At 40.9% G+C, this 24943-nt stretch overlaps 1 protein-coding gene across 4 annotated transcripts in view; it reads right to left on the reverse strand.

The window, feature by feature from the left end:
* Positions 1-24644, reverse strand: part of NOL10 (nucleolar protein 10) — a 129896-nt gene extending 105252 nt beyond the window's left edge. For 3 of the 4 annotated variants that reach the window (XR_009209263.1, XR_009209264.1, XR_009209262.1), the window contains exons 1-8: positions 24465-24629; positions 18922-18967; positions 16321-16419; positions 10269-10346; positions 7938-7975; positions 5958-6094; positions 3167-3232; positions 1692-1752 (exon numbers count right to left, since the gene is read on the reverse strand). Coding sequence is in view for 1 of the 4 variants with exons in the window: in XM_032172206.2 (XP_032028097.1) it covers positions 1692-1752; positions 3167-3232; positions 5958-6094; positions 7938-7975; positions 10269-10346; positions 16321-16419; positions 18922-18967; positions 24465-24530 (591 nt within the window). In the remaining 3 variants the exon portion in view is untranslated. Of the gene's footprint in view, positions 1-1691; positions 1753-3166; positions 3233-5957; positions 6095-7937; positions 7976-10268; positions 10347-16320; positions 16420-18921; positions 18968-24464 lie in introns of all 4 variants that reach the window. The other variant, XM_032172206.2, reaches the window with a different exon arrangement.
* Positions 24645-24943: the final 299 nt, after the last annotated feature.

Genomic DNA, 24943 nt, shown 5'->3' on the forward strand with positions numbered 1-24943 from the left:
GCTGCTAATAATCAAGGAATTTCAGGAAGCCCAGGGCATCCCTACCTCCTACCCCTTCGACATGTCCTAGGCTGGTCTTAAACCAGCTGCTGAAAGAGCAGCACGTTCTAATACATAACTTCTCTTAGAGAGCACATTGCCTGGTGTCTAGCCTAGACTGCCCTGTAAGGACCCTAAAAACTATTTTCTCAGGGAAACTCTTATAAAACTTCCCCTTGGTAATCTCAAGTAACCTGACTACCAAGAGAAAGCTTGATTTAGACATAATAGTATTCAAACACATTCAACATAGTTTTACATAATATCTGTCAGATCAAACTCAGTGTCCCATTTCAAATCTTAATCTTTTCTTAAAATACAACTTCAACTTCTATGTTAGACTCTGGGGGTACATGCAGGTTTGTTACACTGGTATATTGCATAGTGCTGAGGTTTGCAGTATGACTGATCCCATCACCCAGGCAGTGAGCACAGTAGCCAACAGTTAGTTTTCAACCCTTGCCTCCCTCCCTCCCTTCCGCATCCAGTAATCCCCAGTGTCTAGTGTTGTCATCTTTATGGCCATGAGTACCCAATGGTTAGCTCCCACTCGTAAGTGAGAACACGCAGTATTTGGTTTTCTGTTCCTGTCTTAATTCACTTAGGGTAACAGCCTCCAGCTGCATCCATGTTGCTGCAAAGAACATGCTTTCATTCTTTTCTGTGGCTGCATTAATCTCTCAACATAAAAATAATTTGAGTAAAAAAAAAAATCATTAATTCCATCCGTATGAAACTGGTTTAATAAATTATAGTAAAAACAACAGAATGCTATCTGTAAACTATCATTTCTTTTTTTGAGATGGAGTCTCGCTCTGTCACCCAGGCAGGAGTGCAGTGGCCCAATCTTCGTTCACTGCAACCTCCACCCCTCCTGCCTCAGCCTCCTGAGTAGCTGCGATTACAGGTGTGTGCCACCACACCCAGCTAATTTTTGTAATTTTAGTAGAGACGGTGTTTTGCCATATTGGCCAGGCTGGTCTCAAACTCCTGATCTCAAGTGATCTGCCTGCCTTGGCCTCCCAAAGTGCTAGGATTAGTGAGCCACTGTGCCTGGCCTGTAAATTTTTTTAAAATTAGTGTAGCATTGTAAGTAATTATAAGTACCAATAAGATGTATATTATATACTGTTATGTCTAAAAAAAAAAAAAAGCAAATAGAGAACTACAGTAGAATACACTTTGTTTGGTAAACCACTTTTAAAAATATATATGTACACATATGCATATTGGCATATAGCATTTAGGAAAAAATCTGAAAGGATACTACTCCAAACCATTCAAGTGTTACCTCTGGGGTGTAGGATTTGGTGACTGGAAGGTATAAAAGGGCACTTTTTAAAATTACATGCTTCTGACATATTTGCATTTTTAAAAACTATTGAGTATTTATCATTGTTTTAAGTGAAAAATGCAAATCTACAAAAAATTATTGGTAAGTGTGAAGGACACTGATTAAAAGACATTATCATTTAAAAGAAAAATATTGTGCACATTCATCTCAATATTTACAGAATGCTACTCTACAGGATGTTCAAGCTATCACCTCATTATCATCCTGCTCTAAGGAATCAAGCAACTCAGTCTTTAAATAAAAATTCCAATCAAATATAAAACAAATATTCTAAAAAATAAAGTCAACATATGCTTACCTCTATGGTGCCTGTGGCAAACAAGCCATGCACTGAATTTATGTCACAAACATTATTCTCCCTAACACGGGAAAGCAGTAAGAGAGAAAGTATTAGTTAGCACCTACTTGAGTGGGGAAGGAATATTAAATAAATAAACAGTCAACCCAAATTCTGGAGAGAAAGAAGACACACAGATTCTCTCTCACTAATCTGCGAATGGAAAACACCAAGGTATGAAAGGGTTAAGTGCCTGGCTCACAGTCACTGCAGTTTCTGATCCCCAGGGTGACAACTCTACCTGCTAGGTGACAAACAAGGAGGGACTTCTTTCTGAAATACTATTCCACTACCGTGACAAGAAAGGGTCACTCTATTTTTTCAAGGTATTTTCTTCCAAGGCAGGTAACATTCTTAAAAGAACACACACTATCACCATGACAATCCTGAGCCTTGACAAGCTTGTCCTGGGTACATCACTCTAAGTCTCATTTTCTTTCTCTGTAAAATGGATATTTCACCTACCTCAGAAGGTTGTTATGGGGATTAAATGAAAAAGAATGCAAAGTGTTCAGCAGTGTCTGGGGTACAAAGGACACTCAATATAATGCATTGTGAAGTTACTACTACAAGTTTTTAAAAATAAAAATAAAAGCATTTCTAGCCAATGTGAAATAAAAAAATATTGGAGTTTACTTGGTTCTTATTATCACGTTTGCCTAACCTTTAAAAATCCTCTCAAAGCACTAAGAAAAATTCAGCAAGCTCTTCATATACACAGTGAGAAGTAATCCAGCTTCCACCCTTGACTAGTTGTGTGGCCTTGGGCAAACTACTTACCTCTCTGAGCCTCAGCTGCCCTATCTGTAAAATGGTACTTACCACAAAAATCTGTTCTAAGTTTAAAATGAGTTAATAAAAGTAAAATGACTGAATAACACCTGGCACAAAGTAAGTGCTTTCCTATTGTGTTTATCACTATTATTTGTTGTGATGATGATGATGATGGATTCATTCCTAAAAACTCTTGCTGCATAATACGTATGTGTAGACTATAACGTATGATAAAACGGAACCTTCAAAAACCTTAAATGTCCGCTAGCAAAGCATAAAAATTTAAAAATGGCACTCCAAATTAATTCAAAATTTCTCCACAGGAGAAAATATCACAAAACTATGAATGTAAATTTAAAGAACACTGCAAGTAACAATAATGAACTGAGTATTTTTAACTGACTTAAATTTGAGTATATGAAAAAAGCCTTTATTTAATTTTTAAAGTAATCACCAGATCTTTCAGTGAACTTTTTGTTTAAGAATAAATTCAACAGTACTTTTTAACTAAGTTGCTGGGAGTTTTGCTTAATTGCAGTATTTTGTTACTTGCTAACAAACTGAGCATGTGGCTCCACCTCCTGGTCAAAATGTATATAGCAGAACTACTAAAACTACTCACGCGGCATAATGTATATAGCAGAACTACTAAAACTACTCACGCGGCATCAGTTTGTAGAGGATTCAGGTATCGTCCTTGTTCTAAGTTTAACCTATAAACTTCAGAACTGTAAATAAAGAAAGTTAAAAACTTGCTAAACTACAATGAAACTTTAAGTAAATATAAATTTTACAAATATATATCACTCATAAGCCATCACTTCCTTTTGTAAAACTGATACAAAATTGTATTCTAAATCTGAAAAATATTCACTTTATGAATTGTTCATGTATAAAAGTGATTTAAACCACTTATGTGCCAAGGAAATATTATGAAGTCATTACGTAGAATACTATTTACAAATAAGATGGAGAATACAAGATCCAAAAGTACACGTAATGTATCTACATATGTATATAAGAAAGGACTAGAAGGAAACATAATAAGGATTCTCTCTGGGTGGTATAATTATGGCTGAATTTTTTCTTTTTTCTTTTTTTTTTTTTTGAGATGGAGTTTTGCTCTTGTTGCCCAGGTTGGAGTGCAATAGTGCAATCTCAGCTCACAGGCGCCCGTCACTACACCTGGCTAATTTTTTGTATTTTTAATAAAGACAGGGTTTCACCATGTTGGCCAGGCTGGTCTTGAACTCCTGACCTCAGGTGATCTGCCCACCTCAGCCTCCCAAAGTGCTGGATTACAAGCATGAGCCACCGTGCTCAGCCTGAATTTTTTTCTTTTCTATATTTTCCCAATTTTCTAAAATGAGTATGTATTTGTCTACATATATATATAATGTATTTTATACACATATATATAATGTATTTTATATACATATATAATGTATTTTATATACATATATAATGTATTTTATATATACACACACATACACACAGCCAAATATCTGGTCAAATGCTACCTTTTTGATGACTATAAAAATAATACAGGGCTGGGCAACGTGGCTCACACCTGTAATCCCAACACTTTGGAAGGCTGAGGTGGGCGGATCACAAGGTCAAGAGACCGAGACCATCCTGGCCAATATGGTGAAACCCTGTCTCTACTAAAAATACAAAAATTAGCTGGGCGTGGCGGCACGTGCCTGTAATCCCAGCTACTCAGGAGGCTGGAGCAGGAGAATCTCTTGAACGGGGAGGCGGAGGATGCAGTGAGCAGAGACTGCACCACTGCACTCCAGCCTGGCGACAGAGCTAGACTCCATCTCAAAAAATAATAATAACACAATACGGGCCAGGTACAGTAGCTCACACCTGTAATCCCAACATTGTATGAGGCCAAAGCAAGAGGATCACTGAGCCCAGGAGTTCAAGACCAGCCTGGGAAACATAGTGAGACCCCATCTTTATAAAAAACTAAAAATAAAACCAAAAAGGTACTTAGAATAAAAAGTTTTGAAATAGTGTGCAATAGGGCTAAGAAACTGACTTTATCAACTAAATTATACATGTATATCTCCAAATTTAGCACCATACTAACAGAAGCCAAAAATATAACTCCTAAAGGAGTCAGTCATGTAGGAATTATACCCTTTAAGCAACTTAAAAGCAAAGATCGTGTCTTATTCTTCCTTAAAGAAATTAGTCCTTCAAATACTGCTGTATTTTCACAGGAAAAAAAAGGGATGTTTCTATTGAAATTTATTAAATTTTTGCCTACAATTTATCTTGTTAAATATTGTAGATAAATTGTTAATACTAATAGCCAAAAAGATACACTAATGGCTTTGATAAAAAACAAAACAAAACAAAAAACAGGGCCAGGCACCATGGCTCATGTCTGTAATCCCAGCACTTCGGGAGGCCGAGGTGGGCGGATCACCTGAGGTCAGGAGTTTGAGACCAGCCTGGCCAACAAGGTGAAACATCGCCTCTACTAAAAATACACAAATTAGCTGGGCGTGGTGATGGGTGCCCGTAGTCTCAGCTACTCAGGAGGCTGGGGCAGGAGAATCACTTGAACCTGGTAGGCAGAGGTTGCAGTGAGCCAAGATGGTACCACTGCATTCCAGCCTGGGCGACAGTGAGACTCCCTCTCAAAAAAAAACAAAAAACAGAAAAACAAAACAAAACAAAACAAAAAACAAGGGTAGGCAGTGGTGCTCTGAAGTTATGACATCTTTCCTAATTAGTTTCTTAAATAAATTTACTACTTAATGGTTTTGAAACAACTGTTTAATTTTTAAATTTTTGAAAACTTGCTAATAACCTTTTGTTCAGAATTTAGTAGATTAATGTAGGACATCAACTACATAATGAAAGATGCTTTAAATGCTTTTGTCATTTCATGCAAATCAAATTAAATCAAACTATCAAATTACCAAAAATAATAATAAAGCCCTCTCCCAATTTTTTTAAACTAGAGCCCAAAACCACATATGACCTATTAATCACAAAGTGATCAGATAGAAACTGATTACTGACATGAAGCAAACTTAGAGACAGAAATCTAGAAGATAAACAGATAAATAAAACAATACTGTGTCTCATAAATTGTGGCAACTGGGCTAAACTGAAAAGGCTCACACACTTCCCATCAGTATTTCCTAATGAGGCAGGTAACTATCACAGGTATTTTTAACATTAGAAAATATTGTATTAAGCAAAACAACAGTTGTTAAAACAGTATATGGTACTCATAAGTAAATCAATATGTAGAAAATAGAATTTTTTGCCTATCCTGTGTTTTCTACTTTTTTTTTTTTTTTACAAGAGCCACATATCACTTTTTTATTAAAGCAAGTTATCTAAACAGAGAAAATATACAACAAATTTAGGAACAGAAGTTAGTTGTTTTAGGAGCTGAAAAGGAGAAAAAGGGACTAGATCCAATACCTTGCACCAACAAAGTACAAGTCACAGGATGGATAGTGGTAAGAGAAATCTCTCCCAAACTTTGGTATTCTGGTTTTGTAGTAAAAACCTGATTGCGAATGAAATTCAATGTATCTATCATTATGTAAGAAGACAATCTGAAAATAAAACAAAAAAATTAGTTTGCTTAGGTTTCTAGTTAGGTGTTTACTTCATTATCACGAAAAAACTCGCAAACCAAGGAAAACTCTTACCTCTCTCTCACTTTCTCTATCTAAACACACATGTCCATGCACACACTCTCCACTGGGATTAAGAATGAAAACTCTCCATCGGCTCCTTAATGCCTTCCTGTATCCTGATAGCTTTTCTGCAAACCTTACCCACTAATTAAAGACTTGAAACAAACGCCCTTCATTTATGTGGCACCAGCATGTCATAACATAGAGCACTCTCATGGTACCCTCAATGATCAGTTTCCTCTTTCACTTGGGAACACATTTAAATAATCCTGGCCGGGCATGGTGGCTCACGCCTGTAATCCCAGCACTTTGGGAGGACGAGGCAGGTGGGTCACCTGAGGTAGGGAGTTTGAGACCAGCGGGACCAATGTGGAGAAACCCCGTCTCTACTAAAAATACAAAATTAGCTGGGCATGGTGGCACATGCCTGTAATCCCAGCTACTCAGGAGGCTGAGGCAGGAGAATCGCTTGAACCCGGAGGCGGAGGATGCAGTGAGCCGAGATTGTACCATTGAACTCCAGCCTGGGCAACAAGAGTGAAACTCTGTCTCAAAAAGTAAAAAACAAAAAATAATAATAATCCCACCATTATCACACAAGTTATGATAAACTCCTTGTATACATTTGACTTTAGTGTACTAAAGGGGTATCTTAAACATCAACAGATGGTATGTAAAGGCAAATTTGTCAGTATTTAGAGAAAATACATTCTAAAATTACATGTTCCAAAACGTATGATAAATGATACCACAGACAAAAGGATAAGCTGTACCCCATAGTTTCCAAAACTGAAAACATAAAGCCATGTCAGCTAAGAAAATTCAATTTTCTTTCAAGATGCCATTTGACATCACTAAAAATGTTTCATTTTAAATTCAAGAGTTTACTAACAATTTTATAACTGTTGAAAGTGACTACAAGAGTTGAAAGATGGGTCGGGGGCAGTGGCTCACGCCTGTAATCCCAACACTTTGGGAGGCCAAGTCAGGCAGATCACTTGAGGTCAGCAGTTTGAGACCAGCCTGGCCAACCTGGTAAAACCATATCTCTACTAAAAACACAAAAATTAGCCAGACGTGGAGGCGCATGCTTGTAGTCCCAGCTACTCAGGAGGCAGAGGCAGGAGAATCACTTGAACTCGGGAGGTTGATGCTGCAGTGAGCTGAAATTACGCCACTGCCCCTCTAGCCTGGGTGACAGAGCAAGCCCCTGTCTCCAAAAAAAAGAGTTGAAAGATGGACTAATGGCACCACAAAAAAAAAAAAAAAAAAAAAAAAGAAAGAAATCTACTTAGCTATATTTTGAACTGTTTCAGAATATACCACAACCATTTGCAAAGTTAAAAAAAATCAAACATACAATCCTGCTAGTTTACTTTTCACATATAAATACAAAAATGAAAGCAATCTGGCAAATAAATCTAGGTTAAATGTAATAATCAGAATCACAAATCTAGAATATAAGATGATATAAAAGATGACTGCTGCCAATTCTTAAAAATATAAATAAGGTTTCATACATGATATGAAAAATTAACTTTGATATTAGATTGGCCAAAGGCTATCTGTATCATTGCATTAATATTAATAAAAAATGATGCGTTACATTTTATTACACAGCCATTTTTGTTTAACAATGGAACTACACAGCCATTTTAGTTTAACAAGAAAAATATCATAAAACTGCTTATCATAAAAATAAATTCCACTCACTCATTTCTTGGGTCTAGTCAGTACAAACCAATGCTATAAAACATACCTTTGAGTAGTCATCAGACAAAATTTCAAAGGTGACAACTGAAAAACAAGAAATAGGAAAAATACAATTATCAATTAATATTCTTAATAACAATGCAAACTTGATGAGCGAATTCAACACAGAAATTATACACATACCAGTTTTTTTCTGCCTCTACATGAAACAAGAAGAAAATTGTCATAGTATGTTGTCCCAAAACACCAACAAAACTTAAAAGCCTCATAATTTCTCAATACACATCAACTAGATTTCTTGTAGAACTGAAAGCAAATTCACAAAATATAATGACTTCTAAATTCTGACACTTTCTGAGATGTTGAAAACAAAATAATTTTAAAGACTTTCAAATATACATTAAAGAACAAAAAAACTGTCGCTTAACAAAAAAGATAACAGTCATTTTTTACCCATTCATATCTACCTGATAAACAAAAAGAGCAAAAAAATAGCCATTATTAGTGGCACACAGAGTTTCTATTGTTTTCAATAAACAAAGATATAGTAAGACCCTATCACTATGGGAAAAAAAAAAACAGAAAAAAAATTAGCCAGGAATGGTGGTGCACGCCTGTGGTCCCAGCTATTTGGGAGGCTGAGGTAGGAGGATCTCTTGAGCCTGGGTAGTTGAGGCTGCAGTGAGCTGTGATCATAACACTGCACTCCAGCCTGGGTGACAGAAAAAGATCCTGTTTCTAAAAAGTAAAAATAAAAAAACAACAACAAAGGGTGAAACAAGTTGGGAGACTATGCATATAATTCCACAGACCATATATCCCATTAACTCCTTTCCCCTCAACCCCAAATTCTAGGCCAACTGATAAAAGCACTTGAACTTTCCCATTTTGACTTGACTTCAGTGCCATTCAAAATTCTAAGAATGACCCCCAGTGACCTTTACCCTTGTATAACCCCCCTCCCTTGAGAGTGTGTGTGGAAACTGAATTGATAAGACATTGCTCCCATGATTACATTACATTTTATGGCAAAGGGGAGATTTATAATCATATGAGCCCTTTAAAAGCAGAGTTTCAGCTGGGTGCAGTGGCTCACACCTGTAATCCCAGCACTTTGGGAGGCCAAGGTGGGCGGATCACGAGGTCAGGAGTTCAAGACCAGCCTGACCAACATGGTGAAACCCGTCTCTACTAAAAATACCAAAATTAGCTGGGCATGGTGAAGTGCGCCTGTAATCCCAGCCACCCAGGAGGCTAATGCAGGAGAATCGCTTGAATCTGGGAGGTGGAGTTTACAGTGAGCCAAGATCGTGCCTCTGCACTCCAGCCTGGGCAACAGAGCAAGACTCCGTCTCAAAAATAAATAAATAAATAAATAAATAAATAAATAAATAAATAAATAAAAGCAGAGTTTCTCTGGCTGGCAGCAGAAGAAAAAGTCAGAGAGATCCAAAACACAAGGGGCTGGGTGCAGTGGCTCATGCCTGGAATCCAAGCACTCTGGGAGACCAAAGCAACAGGATGGCTGAGGCCAGGAGTTTGAGACAAGCCTGGGCAACATGGCTAGACTCCATCTCTACAAAAAATTATAAAATTAGTGGGGCGTGGTGGCTCGCATCTGTAGTTCCAGCTACCTGGGAGGCTAAGGTAGGAGGATCACTTGAGCTCAGGAGTTCAAGGCTACAGTAAACTATGATCATGCCACAGCACTCCAGGCTGGGCAACAAGATCCTACCTGGAAAGAAAAAGAAAAAGAAAGAAAGAAAGGAAGGAAGGAAGGAAGGAAGGAAGGAAGGAAGGAAGGAAGGAAGGAAGGAAAAGAAATACAAGGAGGATCTGATGAGCTGTTGCTAGCTTGAAGGCGGAGGTGAGCGTGTGATGAGAAATGCATGCAGCCTCTAGAAGCCTAGAGTGGCCCCCAGCTGACAGCCAGAAGGAAATGGGAACCCCAATCCTATAACCACAACAAACTGAATTCTGACAACAACCTGAGTGTATTTGGAAGCAAATTCTTTTTTATTTTTTATTATTTTCGGGGTTGGGGAGGGTGCTTTCTCTGAAAACCAGAAAAGCTGCTAGTCAATTCTAAAAGAACTACAAACGAACTCGTGGAAGCATATTCTTGCCCAGCACCTCCAAGTTAGAGCTCCACCTGGTCAACACCCTGACCTCCTCTCTGAGCACAGAACCTGCACAGACTTAAGATCTGCACAACTGTGAGCTACTAAATGGAAGTTTTAAGCCATTGAGATTCTAGTACAGTAATTTGTTATATAGCAATAAAAAACTAATTACAAACCTTTCTCATTTTAAAACCAGAAAAGCAGACAAACATAAAAAGCCATTTTCATGAATTCAAATTTAGCTTTTTACTCACCTTCTGAATCTAAACACCTTTCAAACTTCAAGGATAATTGATAGGTGTCATAACATCGAACCCGAGGTTTATATGTTCCTACAAAAAATTAATGTGATGTAAAACCTAAAGACATACTTTCATAGTCAAAACATCCAGATACACTGAGTGTACTTCTTGTTCAGAGATAAGCAGGATTAATTGTAACCAAATCAAAAGAAAGGAATGTAAAAGCAGCCCCTCTCAAACACCCCAAGGAAAAACTGAGCAAAAGCTAACCAAGCAAGTCATAGAAAACCAAACAAAACAACTACGAAACTTTACAAGTAATCTAACAAAATACATGCAAACAATGAAACAGTTTTGTCCACCAGAATGGCAAAGATTAAAAAATGGTTAATAACTGTGTTGGCGAAAGTGTAAAATATTCCCATATACTGTTGTTGATTAGTATACAATTGATACAACTTCTTTGAAGGATAATCCCTAAAATACATGATGTTTGTACACTTTCAATCTATATTTCAACTTACACAAATTGAACTCACAGAAATATATCCACAAGCCTGCCAAAGATATTAAGAATGTTCACTGCAGCATTATTTATAAATGGTCAGCAACTGAAAGCAAATAAAATGTCCACTGACGGGAAAATGGTTGAATAAATGACAATAAATCCACGCAAGGGAATATTACATAGCCCATAAAGCGGATGAGGCAGACCTGTAGTAACCACTGACATGGAAAGCTGCCAAAACATACTATAAAGTAAAAGTACAGGGAGAGCACAGGCAAGTGCTGGAGAATGATCCATATAATACGATCCCAATTTTGTACAATTGAATGGCAACTTTGGCAGTTTGTCTTTTTTTTTTTTTTTGAGACAGAGTCTCATTCTATTCTGTCATTTAGACTGGGGTGCAATGGAGTGATCTCGGCTCACTGCAACCTCCGCCTCCCAGGTTCAAGAGATTCTCCTGCCTCAGCCCCCTGAGTAGCTGGGATTACAGGTGCAGGCCAGGATGTCCAGCTAATTTTTGTATTTTTAGTAGAGACGGGGTTTCATCACGTTGGTCAGGCTGGTCTTGAACTCCTGACCTCAGGTGATCCACCCGCCTTGGCCTCCCAAAGTGCTGGGATTACAGGAGTGAGCCATTGAGCCTGGCCTCTTTTTTTTTTTTTCTTTGAAATGGAGTCTTGCTCTGTCGCCCAGGCTGGAGTGCAGAGGAGTAATCTCGGCTCACTGCAACCTCTGCCACCTGGATTCAAGTGATTCTCCTGCCTCAGCCTCCCAAGTAGCTGGGATTACAGGTGCCTGCCACCACATCTGGCTAATTTTTGTATTTTTATTAGAGATGGGGTTTCACCGTGTTGGCCAGGCTGGTCTTGAACTCCTGAGTTCAGGTGATCTGCCTGTCTCCGCCTCCCTAAGTGCTGGGATTACAGGAGTGAGCCACCGTGCCTGGCCTAACTTTGGCACTTTGTAAGGCAAAAGTTGGAGGAACTAACTTCACAATGATAGTCTATCTCCGTGAAGTGCAATTTCGGAGACTTTCATATTTTATGTTATGTATTTAAAATAAAGACATCTTAAAAATAAAAGAATGAGGTAGTCCTTTGTTTTCTGGCATAGATCAAAACCCAAGATTTAGTTTAAAAAAAAAAAAAAGGTTATTTTGTGGGGTTTTCTTTGGTGGTTTTTTTTTTTTCCTTTTTTGAAATGGGGGTCTCACTCTGTCAACCAGGCTGGAGCACAGAGGTGCAATAACAGCTCACTGCAACCTCAACCTCCCTGGGCTCCAGTGATCCTCGCACCTCAGCTTCCCAAGTAGTGGGGACCAAGAGGCGCCTGCCACCACGACTGGGTAATTTTTGTATTTTTTGTAAAGATGGGGTTTCACCACATTGCCCAGGCTGGTCTCAAACTCCTGGGCTCAAGTGATCTACCCACCTCAGCTCCCGAAGTGCTGGAATTACAGGCATGAGCCACCGCACCCAGCTTAAAAAAGAGAAGTTTAAAACCAGTAAATATGAGCCCACTGTTGTATGGGAATAATTTTAATAAATTTGTGTGTGTGTGTGTGTATACACACATATATATGCGTGTGTGTATATGTGTATATATATATCTATATCCATATAGACAGATACATATATACATACACAATTTTATGCACACACACACACACACACACACATAATTTGAAAGGCTATACATAAAACTTTTAATATAGCCAGGACCATTATTCCACTGTCGTTTGTTTTTGGGGCTTTAAGTTTTTTTTTAGAGACAGGGTCTCGCTCTGTTGCCCAGGTTGAAGCACAGTGGTACAATCATAGCTCACTGTAACCTCAAACTGCTAGGCTCAGGCAATCCTCCTGCCTCTGCCCCGTGAGTAGCTGACACTACAGTTGCACACTACCACTTCCAGCTAATTTCTTTTTATTTTTTGTAGGGACAGGATCTTGCTGTGTTGCTCAAGCTGGTCTTGAACTCCTGGCCTCAAGTAATCCTGCCTCAGCCTCCCAAAGTGCAGGGATTATAGGCATGAGCTACTGTGTACCCTGCTGTTTTTTATTGCTATGCTGTTTAAAAGGCTTACGAGTACTACTTTGGCCACTAGGGGGAAAAAAGTGGTAAAAAAATATGAACATTAATAAAAGTAGATCTTCTATTTCTTATCTTTCATCCCCAAGTAACAGAAAAAATTAACACAACCACTAAGGATAGATTTGAATCTGGCATGATCATAAACCCAATGCTTCCAAAAGGAATCAAGAGGCCGGTCACTTCCGTAACAAATCAATACTTAGCACATCCCCTGGGTTCATTCCCTTAGATAATCTATTTCCCCAACCAGAATGAAAGGTCTTCAGGGCCAACCTTATTCAACTTGTTTTTAGCCACAAGGCCTAGAACACCAAAGGGAATCTGAGAAAGAAGTAGGGATAGATACCGAGATTGAAAGAAAAACCTCTACCAAATTAAATGCAGAAGCAAGTGACACTCCAACTCCACTTTCCCTACCAATACCAGAAAAAGGCCTCTAGGAAAGTCAAACCAGGACTCTGGACTCCACAACTGTGCTGTCCAATATGGCAGCCACTAGCAATGTGAGGCTAAGTTAAAATTAATTAAAATCAAATTAAATTTAAGATTCCAGCTGGGTGCCATGGCTCATGCTAATCCGAGCACTTTGAGACAGGCAGACGACTGCTTGAGTCCAGGAGTTTAAGACCAATGTGGGCAAAACACTGAGACCCCATCTCTATTTAAAAAAAAATTTTTTTGACCGGGCGCAGTGGCTTACGCCTGTAATTCGAGCACTTTGGGAAGTTGAGGTGGGCGGATCACCTGAGGTCGGGAGTTCAAGCCTCACCAACATGAAGAAACCCCATCTCTACTAAAAATACAAAATTAGCTGGGCGTCGTGGTGCCTGCCTGTAATCCCAGCTACTCAGGAAGCTGTGGCAGGAGAATCACTTGAATCTGGGAGGCAGAGGTTGTGGTAAGCCAAGATCGTACCACTGCATTCCAACCTGGGCAACAAGAGTGAAACTCTGTCTCAAAAAAAAAAAAAAATTTTTTTAATTAGCGAGGCATAGTGGTGAGCACCTATATTTCTAGCCACTCAGGAAGCTGAGGAAGGAGGATGGCTTGAGCCCATAAGTTCAAGGTTACAATGAGTGAAACCCTATCTCTTAAAAAAAAAAAAAAAAAAAAAAAAAGAGACATTCAGTTCCTCAGTCTCAGTCTCACTACCATGTTTCACATTTTCTCTCTCTCTCTCTCTCTCTCCCTCCCTCCTCTCTCTCTTTCTTTCTTTTTTTGAGACAGAGTCTCGCTCTGTTGCCCAGGGTAGAGCGCAGTGGCGTGATCCTGGCTCACTGCAACCTCCACCACCTGGGTTCAAGTGATTCTCACGCCTCAGCCTCCAAGTAGCTGGGATTACAGGTGCACGCCATCATGCCTAGCTAAATTCTTTATTTTTAATAGGGACAGGATTTCACCAGGTTGGGCAGGCTGATCTCGAACTCCTGGCCTCATGTGATCTGCCTGCCTCAGCCTCCCAAAGTGCTGGGACTATAGGTGTGAGCCACCCCGCCCAGACCACATATTATTTATGAAATATTTTTAAGATAAAATAAAACCGAGACATTCTGAATAAGAAGGAAAGCCATTAGGCCAGGTGCAGTGGCTCACACCTATAATCCCAGCACTTTGAGAGGCCGAGTTGGGCAGATCACTTGAGGCAAGGAGTTCGAGACCAGCCTGGCCAGCATGGTGAAACCCTACCTCTACTAAAAAAATACAGATATTAGTGTGGTGGTGCGCACCTGTAGTCCCAGCTACTCAGGAGACTGACGCAGGAGAATCGCTTGAACCCGGGAAGTGGAGGTTGCAGTCAGCCAAAATCATGCCACTGCACTCCAGACTGGGTGACAGAGTGAGACTCTGTTAAAAAAGAAGAAGAAGGAGAAGGAGAAGAGGGAGAGGGAGAGGGAAAAGGAGGAGAAGGAGAAGAAGAACCATTAATTTTGCATGGGAATAGAAGACGATTTCATAAAAGAGAGTGTCATTTAACAAATCTGTACCCTAGCTTTCTTAAGTACTAGATCTGTGAGCCTAGACAAGTCACTTAATATCTCTGGATCTAGAAAATGAAGAAAATTTAAGTTTCTTCTAGTGTTCAGTAAGGGTGTCCATATATCTTAGATTTCCTCAATTCTTTTTACCAGTTTCTGAACATAAAACTGAAGGCTAAGAGATGTAGATAGTGTTAGTTAGCACTGAGATAATCATTAACACAAAGCAAAAGAGACTGGCCTACGTATGTATAACAGGTATTACCAAAAAGAAAGTGTTTGGAAAAGGAATACTGATACCAGCAAAAAATGTTTGGACAATATACAGGACTTACGCACCAAAATCACAACCATTAAAGGTTGGGTGATACTGTCCAACACTCCAACACACTAAAAGTTCTCTATATTTCACGATTTTTTGATAATGATAAATACTGTTAATGTAAAATCTTAGGGATATTTTTAAAAATTAGTACATTATACAGAAAATCATGCTATAAGTGACCTTTTCTAAAACTCTCATTCATTGTTAGTAGGAGTGCAAATGATATGATCACTTTGGGGAAAGACTTGGAAGTTTCCCAGAATACTAAACGTACACCTACCCAGGACCCCAAAATTCCACTTCTAGGTATTTACCAAAGACATGAAAGTATATACCCACAAAACAGACTTCTATGTGATTGTTCATAGTGCTTTATTAGTAACAGCCAAAAAACCGAATGAAAACAGCCCAGGTGTTCATCACATGGAGAATGGGGTAAATAAACTGTGGTTTAGTCATATAACAATATTTTTTGGTAATAAAAAAAGAAGCTATTGACACATACAACAACGTGTATGAATCTCAAATACAAAATCCTACATGAAATAAGTCTCACAGAGAAAGAATATACAGTGTATGACTACATTTATATTAAGTTCTAAAACAGGCTAAACTTGTCTGTACTGAAAAAAATCAGCAATGGTTGTCTCTGCATGAGTGGGAGAAATTTTCTGCAGAAAAAAATGTTTCTGTATCTTGATAGAGCTTTGAGTTACACAAGCGTGTGCATTTGTCAAAACTAATCAAATGGTAAACTTAGGATCTGTACATTTCACCAATATAAATTTACCTTGAAAAAAGTCGTAAGTAAATATTGATAAATACTGAACTCCAGCTAATGATATATATGCTGAGGTGTTTTGGGGTGAAGTATACTGCTATCTTCAACTTACACTGAAATGCATCAAAGAAACAAGATGGACTGATGTATGAACAAAGAGACAGATGCATGGGATAAATCAAATACTGCAGAGTAAACGATTTACAGCAGAATTCAGGTAGTAGTTAAATGGGTGTTTACTATATAATTTTTTTCAATATTTCTGTGTGTTTGAAATTTTTTATAATAAAATACTAGGGTTAAAAAAAAAAAAAGACCTTTCCCATCACAGCATTTCCTGGTACAAAATGCATGGAAATCATAACCAAAAAGATGCTTACCAGTTGCTAAAATGTACTGTCCATCTTTTGACACCTTAATAGTGGTACATACAGTAGGCATTTCAAAATCCTGAATTAGTTCAATTCTCCTACGGACATCTAAAAAGAGAGAAGAAAACAACTAGTTTCACTAACATGTGCTTATTCTCTATCATAAGAAGATAAATGTGTGCCAAGCAGTCACCACAACTATAAACAGGTGAAAGTCATCCCAAATGCTTCCTGGCCTTGGGAAAGGTCACCAGCATAGCCCAACCATTAAACAGCAGAGGTTTTTTCCTTAGCTCATACATTGTTTTTCTAAGCTAAGTATTTCATTTTTACTTTTCAAGAAGAAAAAAAGTATCATCATTAATTGAAAAAAAATGTTTCCACAACAGTGTATCAAACATCCAGTGTTAGGATGAAGAACATAAACATTAAACCACTTTTTTTGGGGGGGTGGGGGACAGGGTCTCACTCTGTCACCCAGGCTAGAGTGCAGTGGCATGATCATGGCTCACTGTAGCCTCAACCTCCTGGGCTCAAGCGATCCTCACACCTCAGCCCCCCAAATAGCTAGGACTACAGGCGCATGCCACTGCACCCAGGTATTTTTGTATTTTTTGTAGAGATGGGGTTTCACCACGTTGCCCAGTCTGGTCTCGAATTTCTAGGGCCAAGCAATCCTCCCATTTCAGCCTCCCAAAGTTCTGGGATTGCAGGAGTGAGCCACTGCACTGGGCCCCTAAACCACTATTCTACTCAATCATGGCAAAGACAAAAATCTAACTTTTTCTTCTCCTAAATAACAGGTTTAAGCCTCCAAACTCTTTTTTTTTTTTTTTTTTTTTTGAGACAAAGTCTCACTCTGTTGCCCAAGCTGGAGTGCAGTGGTGTGATCTTGGCTCACCGCAACCTCCACCTCCCAGGTTCAAGCGATTCTCCTGCCTCAGTCTCCCGAGTAGCTGGGGCTACAGGCACGTGCCACCATGCCTGGTTAATTTTTGTATTTTTAGTAGAGATGGGGTTTCACTATGTTGGCCAGGCTGGTCTTGAACTCCTGACCTCGTGATCTGCCCACCTGGGCCTCCCAAAGTGCTGAGATTACAGGTGTAAGCCACCGTACCTGGCCCAACCTCTTAAGTTTATATAAGAAACTGCTACGAAGCTAACCTAACTTATGCCTCTGTTGGCACCAATTGTCTGCAGACAAGAGGAAATGCCTTTGATACCTTAGGTTTTTAAAGAATAACTTACACAAAATATATGGGAAAATAAATTTTCTTTCATATGTGACAAGCTATAATGAAGAAAATATAATAAAAACTTGTTCACCAAAATTATTAAAGTTAGAAATTTTTCTTACAATTTCTTGCTGCCGTAAATTTAAAAGAATCAACATCTTCTGCAATCATCTTTTATTGTTCGGGTTCATACATTCTACACGTAAAATTCTTTTCTTCAAAAAATGCTCATTGTCTCTGTATCTCAAACACTGATAAATGGATTTAATTTACAGGATAAGATTTTGATACACCAGAGAGCAAAGCAATTATGGACCTGTTAGGAGAGACAGTCCTCCTTGGACCTGCATGCTTACTGGGTATGGCGAGATTGCAAGGCCCCAACCACTCTTACCTGAGCCATTTCTCAGGGTTGTTTACACTGCTGAGAACCTTGATAGACAGGTAACATGTCCCTTCTAGACAAAGCACAGGTTTGCTTACCGCTTGCTAGAAAAGCAGCGGACTTCCCAAGCTGTGTTGCTCAGCCACGACACAAATCCACTGTGTGCCAAGCACCCATCTGGACTGTGCTAAGTGTCCCCAGGAGACTCAAGAGGGGAACTGGCACAAATATGCTGATGCTTATGCTATTTACTGTGCTGTGAGTAATAAAATCTGCATCTCTAACCCAGGAGTCTTGCGTCTACTGTTGTTATTCATGAAACAGTAACAGGCTAACTTATTAGTTAATAAGGTAAAATCAAATCTCATACCCTCCAGGAACATACCAACCACAAAAAGTTTCTTCAGAAGGAGAAAGGCGGCCGGGCGCAGTGGCTCAGGCCTGTAATCCCAGCACTTTGGGAGGCCAAGGTGGGCGGATCACCTGAGGTTGGGAGTTCGAGACCAGCCTGACCAACATAGAGAAACCCCATCTCTATTAAAAATACAAAAAAAAATTAGCCAGGCATGGTGGCTTGTAATCCCAGCTACTTAGGAGGCTGAGGCAGGAGAATTGCTTGAATCCGGGAGGTGGAGGTTGCAGTGAGCCGAGGTCACACCATTGTACTCCAGCCTGGACAACAAGAGTGAAACTCCATCTCAAAAAAAAAAAAAGGAGAAGGGCTGGGTGCAGTGGATCATGGCTGTAATCCCAAAACTTTGGGAGGCCAAGGTGGGAGGATTGCTCAAGCCCAGGAGTTAGAGACCAGTCTGGGCAACACAGCGAGACCCCACGTCAAAGGAAAAAAAAAAAAAGGGACAAGAGCACTCATTTTCCACTATATGTTACTGCATTCTTATAAATCCTCACTTATATATGATAACAGCAAACGAGTAAAAGCTTAGAACATAGATCACTAATGCAACTGAAGTGGGAAAAAACAATACTCACCTACATCTTTCTTCTGTAGCGCTCTCTTCTTCCTATCAGAAAGCCACTTAAAGAAAATGAAGAGACTTTATTTTAAAACAAATTTAGCTAAATTATTTTTTGGCTTGCAAAATCAATACATGCTTATATTTAAAAATTCAAACTTTACAGGTATATATAACATAGGAAGCAAAAATATTCTCTAATCCTAACTCTACTCTTAACATATTAAATATCTCCTGGATTTTTTTTCTTGTGTATACTTAAATACATTAGATAATTTCTCTTATTTTTACTTTTTTAGAGACAGGGTCTCATGCTTGCCCAGTCTATATTACAATGATGCAATGTGGCTGCAGCTCACCGAAGCCTCAAACTCCTGGGCTCAAACAATCCCCGCCTTTGCCTTCCAAAATGCTAGGTCTACTGACATGGGCACCAGGCCCGGCCAGATAAGAAATTTTTTGAACTACAACCTTTCACACAAGAGAAAAACTAACCCATCTAACCAACCTAAAGGAAAGCAGAAAGCCTCAAATATTATGGGTTATAACTAAATATATGGAACAATTTAATCTATTTAAGTGAGAATTTAAAAAGTAAAACATTTATAGAAGAATGTTTCTTATAGAAATATATTTTTTACAAAGAATAAAGCCAGATAAATAACTGACCAAATAGCTGATACTTGGCCAGGCACGGTGGCTCACGCCTATAATCCCAGCATTTTGGGAGGCCGATCGAGACCAGCCTGGCCAACATGGTGAAACCCCGTCTCTACTAAAATACAAAAAATTAGCCAGCTGTGGTGGTGGGCACCTGTAATCCCAGCTACTCGGGAGGCTGAGGCAGGGGAATCACTTGAACCCGGGAGGCGGAGGTTGCAGGGAGCTGAGATCTTGCCACTACACTCCAGCCTGGTGACTGAGAGAGACTCCGTATCAAAAAAAAAAAAAAAAAAAAAAAGGAAAAAAACAGGCTTAACCACTGGAAAACTAATGAAAATAAATTTAACAGCATTAAAAATACAACAAAAGCTGATTAATTCCACAATGGGAGATTGTAGGTCAAATTGCATGAATAAAATTCATAGCCCCAAGTCAAAAGTGTGATAGGGCTGAAAATGAAAATTAACTTTATTCATCAATACATTAAACAAATCTTTATTACTACTAAATGCCAGTAATTAGGTATAGCAGTAGTAAATAAAACAGGAAAAAAAAAAAAACCCTCTTGGCCAAGTGCAGTGGTTCATATCTATAATCCCAGCACAGAGGCAATGGGATCACTTGAGCCCAGGAGTTCGAGACCAGCCTGGCAACAAAGTGGGATCACTGTCTCTACAAAAAAAAAAAAAAAAAAAAGGAAGCTGGGCATGTTGGTGCGCACCTGCAGTCCCAGCTACTCAGTAGGCTGAGGTGCAAGGATCGTTGAGCCCAGGGAAGTCAAGGCTGAGGTGAGCCATGATTGTGCCACTGCACTCCAGCCTGGGCAACAGAGTAAACCCCCATCTCAAAAAAAAAAAAAAAAAAAATTAAATTAAAAAATCTAAAAACCCCTCCTTTCATGAAGCTTTCTTTCAAGTGAGAGAACACCAACAAATAAGGAAGCAAAACAATTAGAATGTCAGATGGTTATGTATGCCATGGAAAAAATAAAGCAAGAAAAGGAGACAAAGTGTTGGTAGAGAATTATGATTTTAAGTAAGGTTAAGGTTCTCTTGAGCAACGACCTGAAAGGCATGAGGAGGCAAGCCTGGTGAACATCTGGGAGAAAAGCAGGCAGGCAGGGGGAATCCCCAGTGCCAAGGTCCTACGGCAGGAGTGTGCCTGGTCTCGAGCAGTGAGGAGACTTGTGAGGCCAGTGTAAGGTGGAGAACAGCGACCGCTTTCTCCAGGAAGGCGGGAAGGCACAACATCAAGTAGGACCTTAAAGGCCACTCAAAGGACTCTGCTTTTCACTTCAAGAGACCAGGAGCCACTGGACGGTTTTGGGTAGAGGATCACCCTGGCAGCTTACTGATAACAGACTGTGGAATAAAGGGGTAGAGGGTGGAAACTGAGAAACCGCTTAGAAGTCAACTGCAATAACTGCAACTGCACAGTCCAGGGGTGACAGTGTCTTGAATCAGTGACAGTAATGGAGATGACTGGATTCTGGATCTATACTGAACATAGAACCAACAGCATTTTCTAGTGGATTGTATGAGAGCAAAGAAACAACAACAAAAAGCCTCCAGTGTTTTTGGCGTCAACAGTTTGAGGGATGGAGTTGCCACTGACTGAGAGAGGAAAGACCACTAGGTTGGAGGAGGGGAAATGCGGGGGGAAAGCTGGTGTTCTACTTTGGACAAGTTAAGTTTGAGATGCCTATCAGACATCCAAGTGGGGATGTCAAGAAACAGCTGGATACACAAGTCCAGTTCAGAGTAGAGGTAAGGGCTAGAAACGTCAATGTGATAGTTATCGATACACAGATGTGCTTAAAATCAGAAGACTGCATCAGATCACCAGGGGAGTAAATGTAGAGGCTTCTCTACATTAATAAAAAGGTAAAGCCCAGGAGAGAAGCAATATTTGCACAGATCAGACAACAACTGGGGTTCCACGTGTAGTTTAGGCACCACACCTCAAAGAAATAACCAGAAAACATTAACCAGGACAAGCAGGGGTTTCCAAATCCACTCAGCTCAAGCTACCTTCCCTACCACTCCACTGGAACTCCTCACCAAGGTCAAGGGCGCTCTGCATCATGCCAAAGTCGATGGTCGCTTTTCTGCCTTCATCTTACTGAAGCTCTCAGTAGCAGCTGACACAGGTGACCACTCCCTCCTCCTTGAAACACTTGCTTCTACAAAACCACACATTTCCGAGTCTCCCCTTCCATCAGTGCCTACTAGTCTTTCTTCTTTGCCGGGTTCCCCTCCTCTTCTTGGATGACAAATGTTAAGACTGCCTCAGGTCCTCAGGCCAGTTATCTTCCTGTTCTTTCTCTCACAATTTGATCTCACCTAGTCCCAAACGACGACAGTGACTTCACCTACAATCTCCATCCTAGTATCCATGCAACTGCTAACTACTCAACATCTCCATTTGGTATGTATTAGAACTTCAAACGTTCAGTACTGAAAATAAAAATCTTGGGGTGGGCACAGTGGCTCATGCCTGTAATCCCAGCACTTTGGGAGGCCGAGGCGAGTGGATCACGAGGTCAGGAGATCGAGACCATCCTGGCCAACATGGTGAAACCCGTCTCTACTAAAAATACAAAAATTAGCTGGGCGTGGTTGGCTTGTGCCTGTAATCCCAGCTACTGGGGAGGCTGAGGCAGGAGAACCGCTTGAACCCGGGAGGTTGCGGTGAGCCAAGATCAGGCCATTGCACGTCATCTCAAAAAAAAAAAATCATAACTCTTTTTGCTCACTACGTTCCTCCTCTCCACCCTTCAACGTGTTCCTTCTCGATTCCTCTCCATGTCAGTTAGCAGCAATACCATGCACCCGCTTGTTCAGACTCAAAACTGAAGAGTTCTCTGATTCCTCCCTTTTTGTCACCTCAACTTCCCTCTACCAACAATCCAATCCATTAGCAAGTTCCATTAGCCCTATCTGCAAAATATGTCCTGAATCTCAGTGTCTTAGCATCTCCTTTGTTACCAGGCAAGCCCAAGCCACCAAAGTCGCTCACTTGGACTACCTAATTCATCCCCACTTGAACCCTCCCCAGCTAGTCATTTGTCACACAGCAGCCCACGTCGAAACACAACGGTGACTTCCAGCAGCACTAAGAATAAAACTTGAACTTCCTACCTTTCCTACCAGGCCTACCTCTCCAGCCCCATCCACCTGCTCTCACCCCCTCACTCAGCATACTACAATCACACCTGTGCCTCTTCTGGTCCTCCTACATGTCCAGTACATTCCCATGTGGGGACTTCTGCACTTTCTGTTCTCAGCAGTGAAAACTCTTCCCCATATCTTCACACGACTAGCTCCTCTTCATCATTTAAGTTTCTGCTCATATGTCACCTCTTGTAGAGAGGCCTTCCCCGAAGCTTTTTTTTTTTTTTGAGATGGAGTCTCGCTCTGTCGCCCAGGCTGGAGTGCAGTGGCGCGATCTCGGATCACTGCAAGCTCCGCCTCCCAGGTTCACGCCATTCTCCTGCCTCAGCCTCTCTGAGTAGCTGGGACTACAGGCGCCCGCCACCACGCCCGGCTAATTTTTTGTATTTTTAGTAGAGACAGGGTTTCACTGTGGTCTCGATCTCCTGACCTCGTGATCCGCCCGCCTCGGCCTCCCAAAGTGCTGGGATTACAAGCGTGAGCCACCGCGCCTGGCCCCCCGAAGGTTTTATCCTAAACACTTTCTCTCACTACTTTATCCAAAACAGCTCTCTTCTAACCATTCATCACGAAAAGTACTTTTTGACTGCCTGAAATTGCCTTATTTGCTCACTTGTTCCCGTTTTCCCCAACAGGGAACCTTATCTGAAATATCCACCATATATCTCAGTACTTAAAACAGAGTTGCTTGCACATAGTAACTTCTCAATACGTGTGGAGAATGAATGAACAAAATGAGAAAGCTCATGAGGTGTGAAGAACAATTGGAAGACAGAGAATTATTTAAACCAGAATTTTAGGAAGAAAGGAAAAACCTAAGCACTGGCTCCAAATTTTTGTAGAAGCAGACACATGGAAGGAGAGCTATATTTACTCTGTTTTCAAGGGCAGGACTCAGGCCAATAGTGGCATGCTATAAGGTGACATATTTGAAAACCACTTTCTAACAAGTGCAGAGTCTCAAAATGGAAATGAGCTTCCACAAAAGGTAGTGCTCAGTGGTAGTGCGTGGACAGAGGCTTGATCATCACGTATAAGAAACAAAAGACAAGTTTCAGAGCCTAAGTGTGTCATGCTGGACAAGTCACCCTTCCCCTTGCTGGATCTCAGCTGCATATTAAACGCATTATTAAATCTCAGCTGCATCATTAAACACGAGAAGATTGCAAGAGAATTACCGATTTGTCCGAGCCCTTTCCAACTTTAAGACTAGGAACCAGGTTAAGTTCAGCAAGGCTCAAAAATACTGTCCTCTACACCATAAATTCTGCAGATGCGAAGTCTGTATCTCCCTTGTTCACTGTTGTATCCTTAAGACCTGGCAAATGATAGAGACTCCACAAACAGCTGATGGTCATATAGGGGAGAGATGCGTCAACCAATCTCCATGTTTTCCACCTCAGTGTGTGGCAGGGACTGTGAACACCCAAAGAAGCCCAAATGGATGCGTTCTCTGGAACAGAGAACTTCACAAAAGTTCCAGCAAAGCTCACTGACCCTGATTACCCCTTGGTCCAGCTTCTGGCGCGGTGATGGCAGTGTCCTGGTCTCCCAATGCCGACACCTCCCCAGGAAACTGTCAGCCGCCTCTGGGCCTCCCCGAGTCGGGGGGGTGACCAGGGTCCAGCTAAAACAGCGGCTAGGGCCGAGGAGAGGGGCGGCTGCCCCACGAGGAAGACGGCCCCAAAGAGCTCGAGAGTGAGGGGGCCAGGAAGTGACTCACCTCAGGAAGGGACTTGCCGCAGCTGAGGCTGTAAATCTTCACCTCATTGAGGCTGGAGACCTGCATGGCGGCGCACAACACTGTTCAAGTCCCAGGTCCTTTCCCACCAGCGTGCTCGAGCACCGGAATCCCGGGGCCTCCGAGCCCCTGCTCCGCCGCTTGCGGCCGCTGGCGCCGGCTGATGACGCACTTCCGGGCGCCGGCACACGCGCGCACGTTCCCAGAAGAGGCAAAGTGGCTGAATCCGGGAAGAAAATTAGTGAGGTTTTGGCAACCCGGCGGGTCAGTCAGCGACGCTGCTACGGGCAAGACTAGACGCTGCTCTCCCTGCTGTTAACATCCCGAGCGGCAGGAGGAGGCTTTCGAGTCTCTGCCCAGGCCGAGATGTCATCCTCCCGGGCGGGGGCGAGGCGGTTCAGCGAAGTGAACCCAGCTAGCGAAGGCGACCAGGGTGCGAATTCCGAGTGGAAGTGTATTCT

Source organism: Hylobates moloch, unplaced genomic scaffold (genome assembly GCF_009828535.3).
Source record: "Hylobates moloch isolate HMO894 unplaced genomic scaffold, HMol_V3 SCAFFOLD_13, whole genome shotgun sequence".
Taxonomy (NCBI): Eukaryota; Metazoa; Chordata; class Mammalia; order Primates; family Hylobatidae; genus Hylobates; species Hylobates moloch.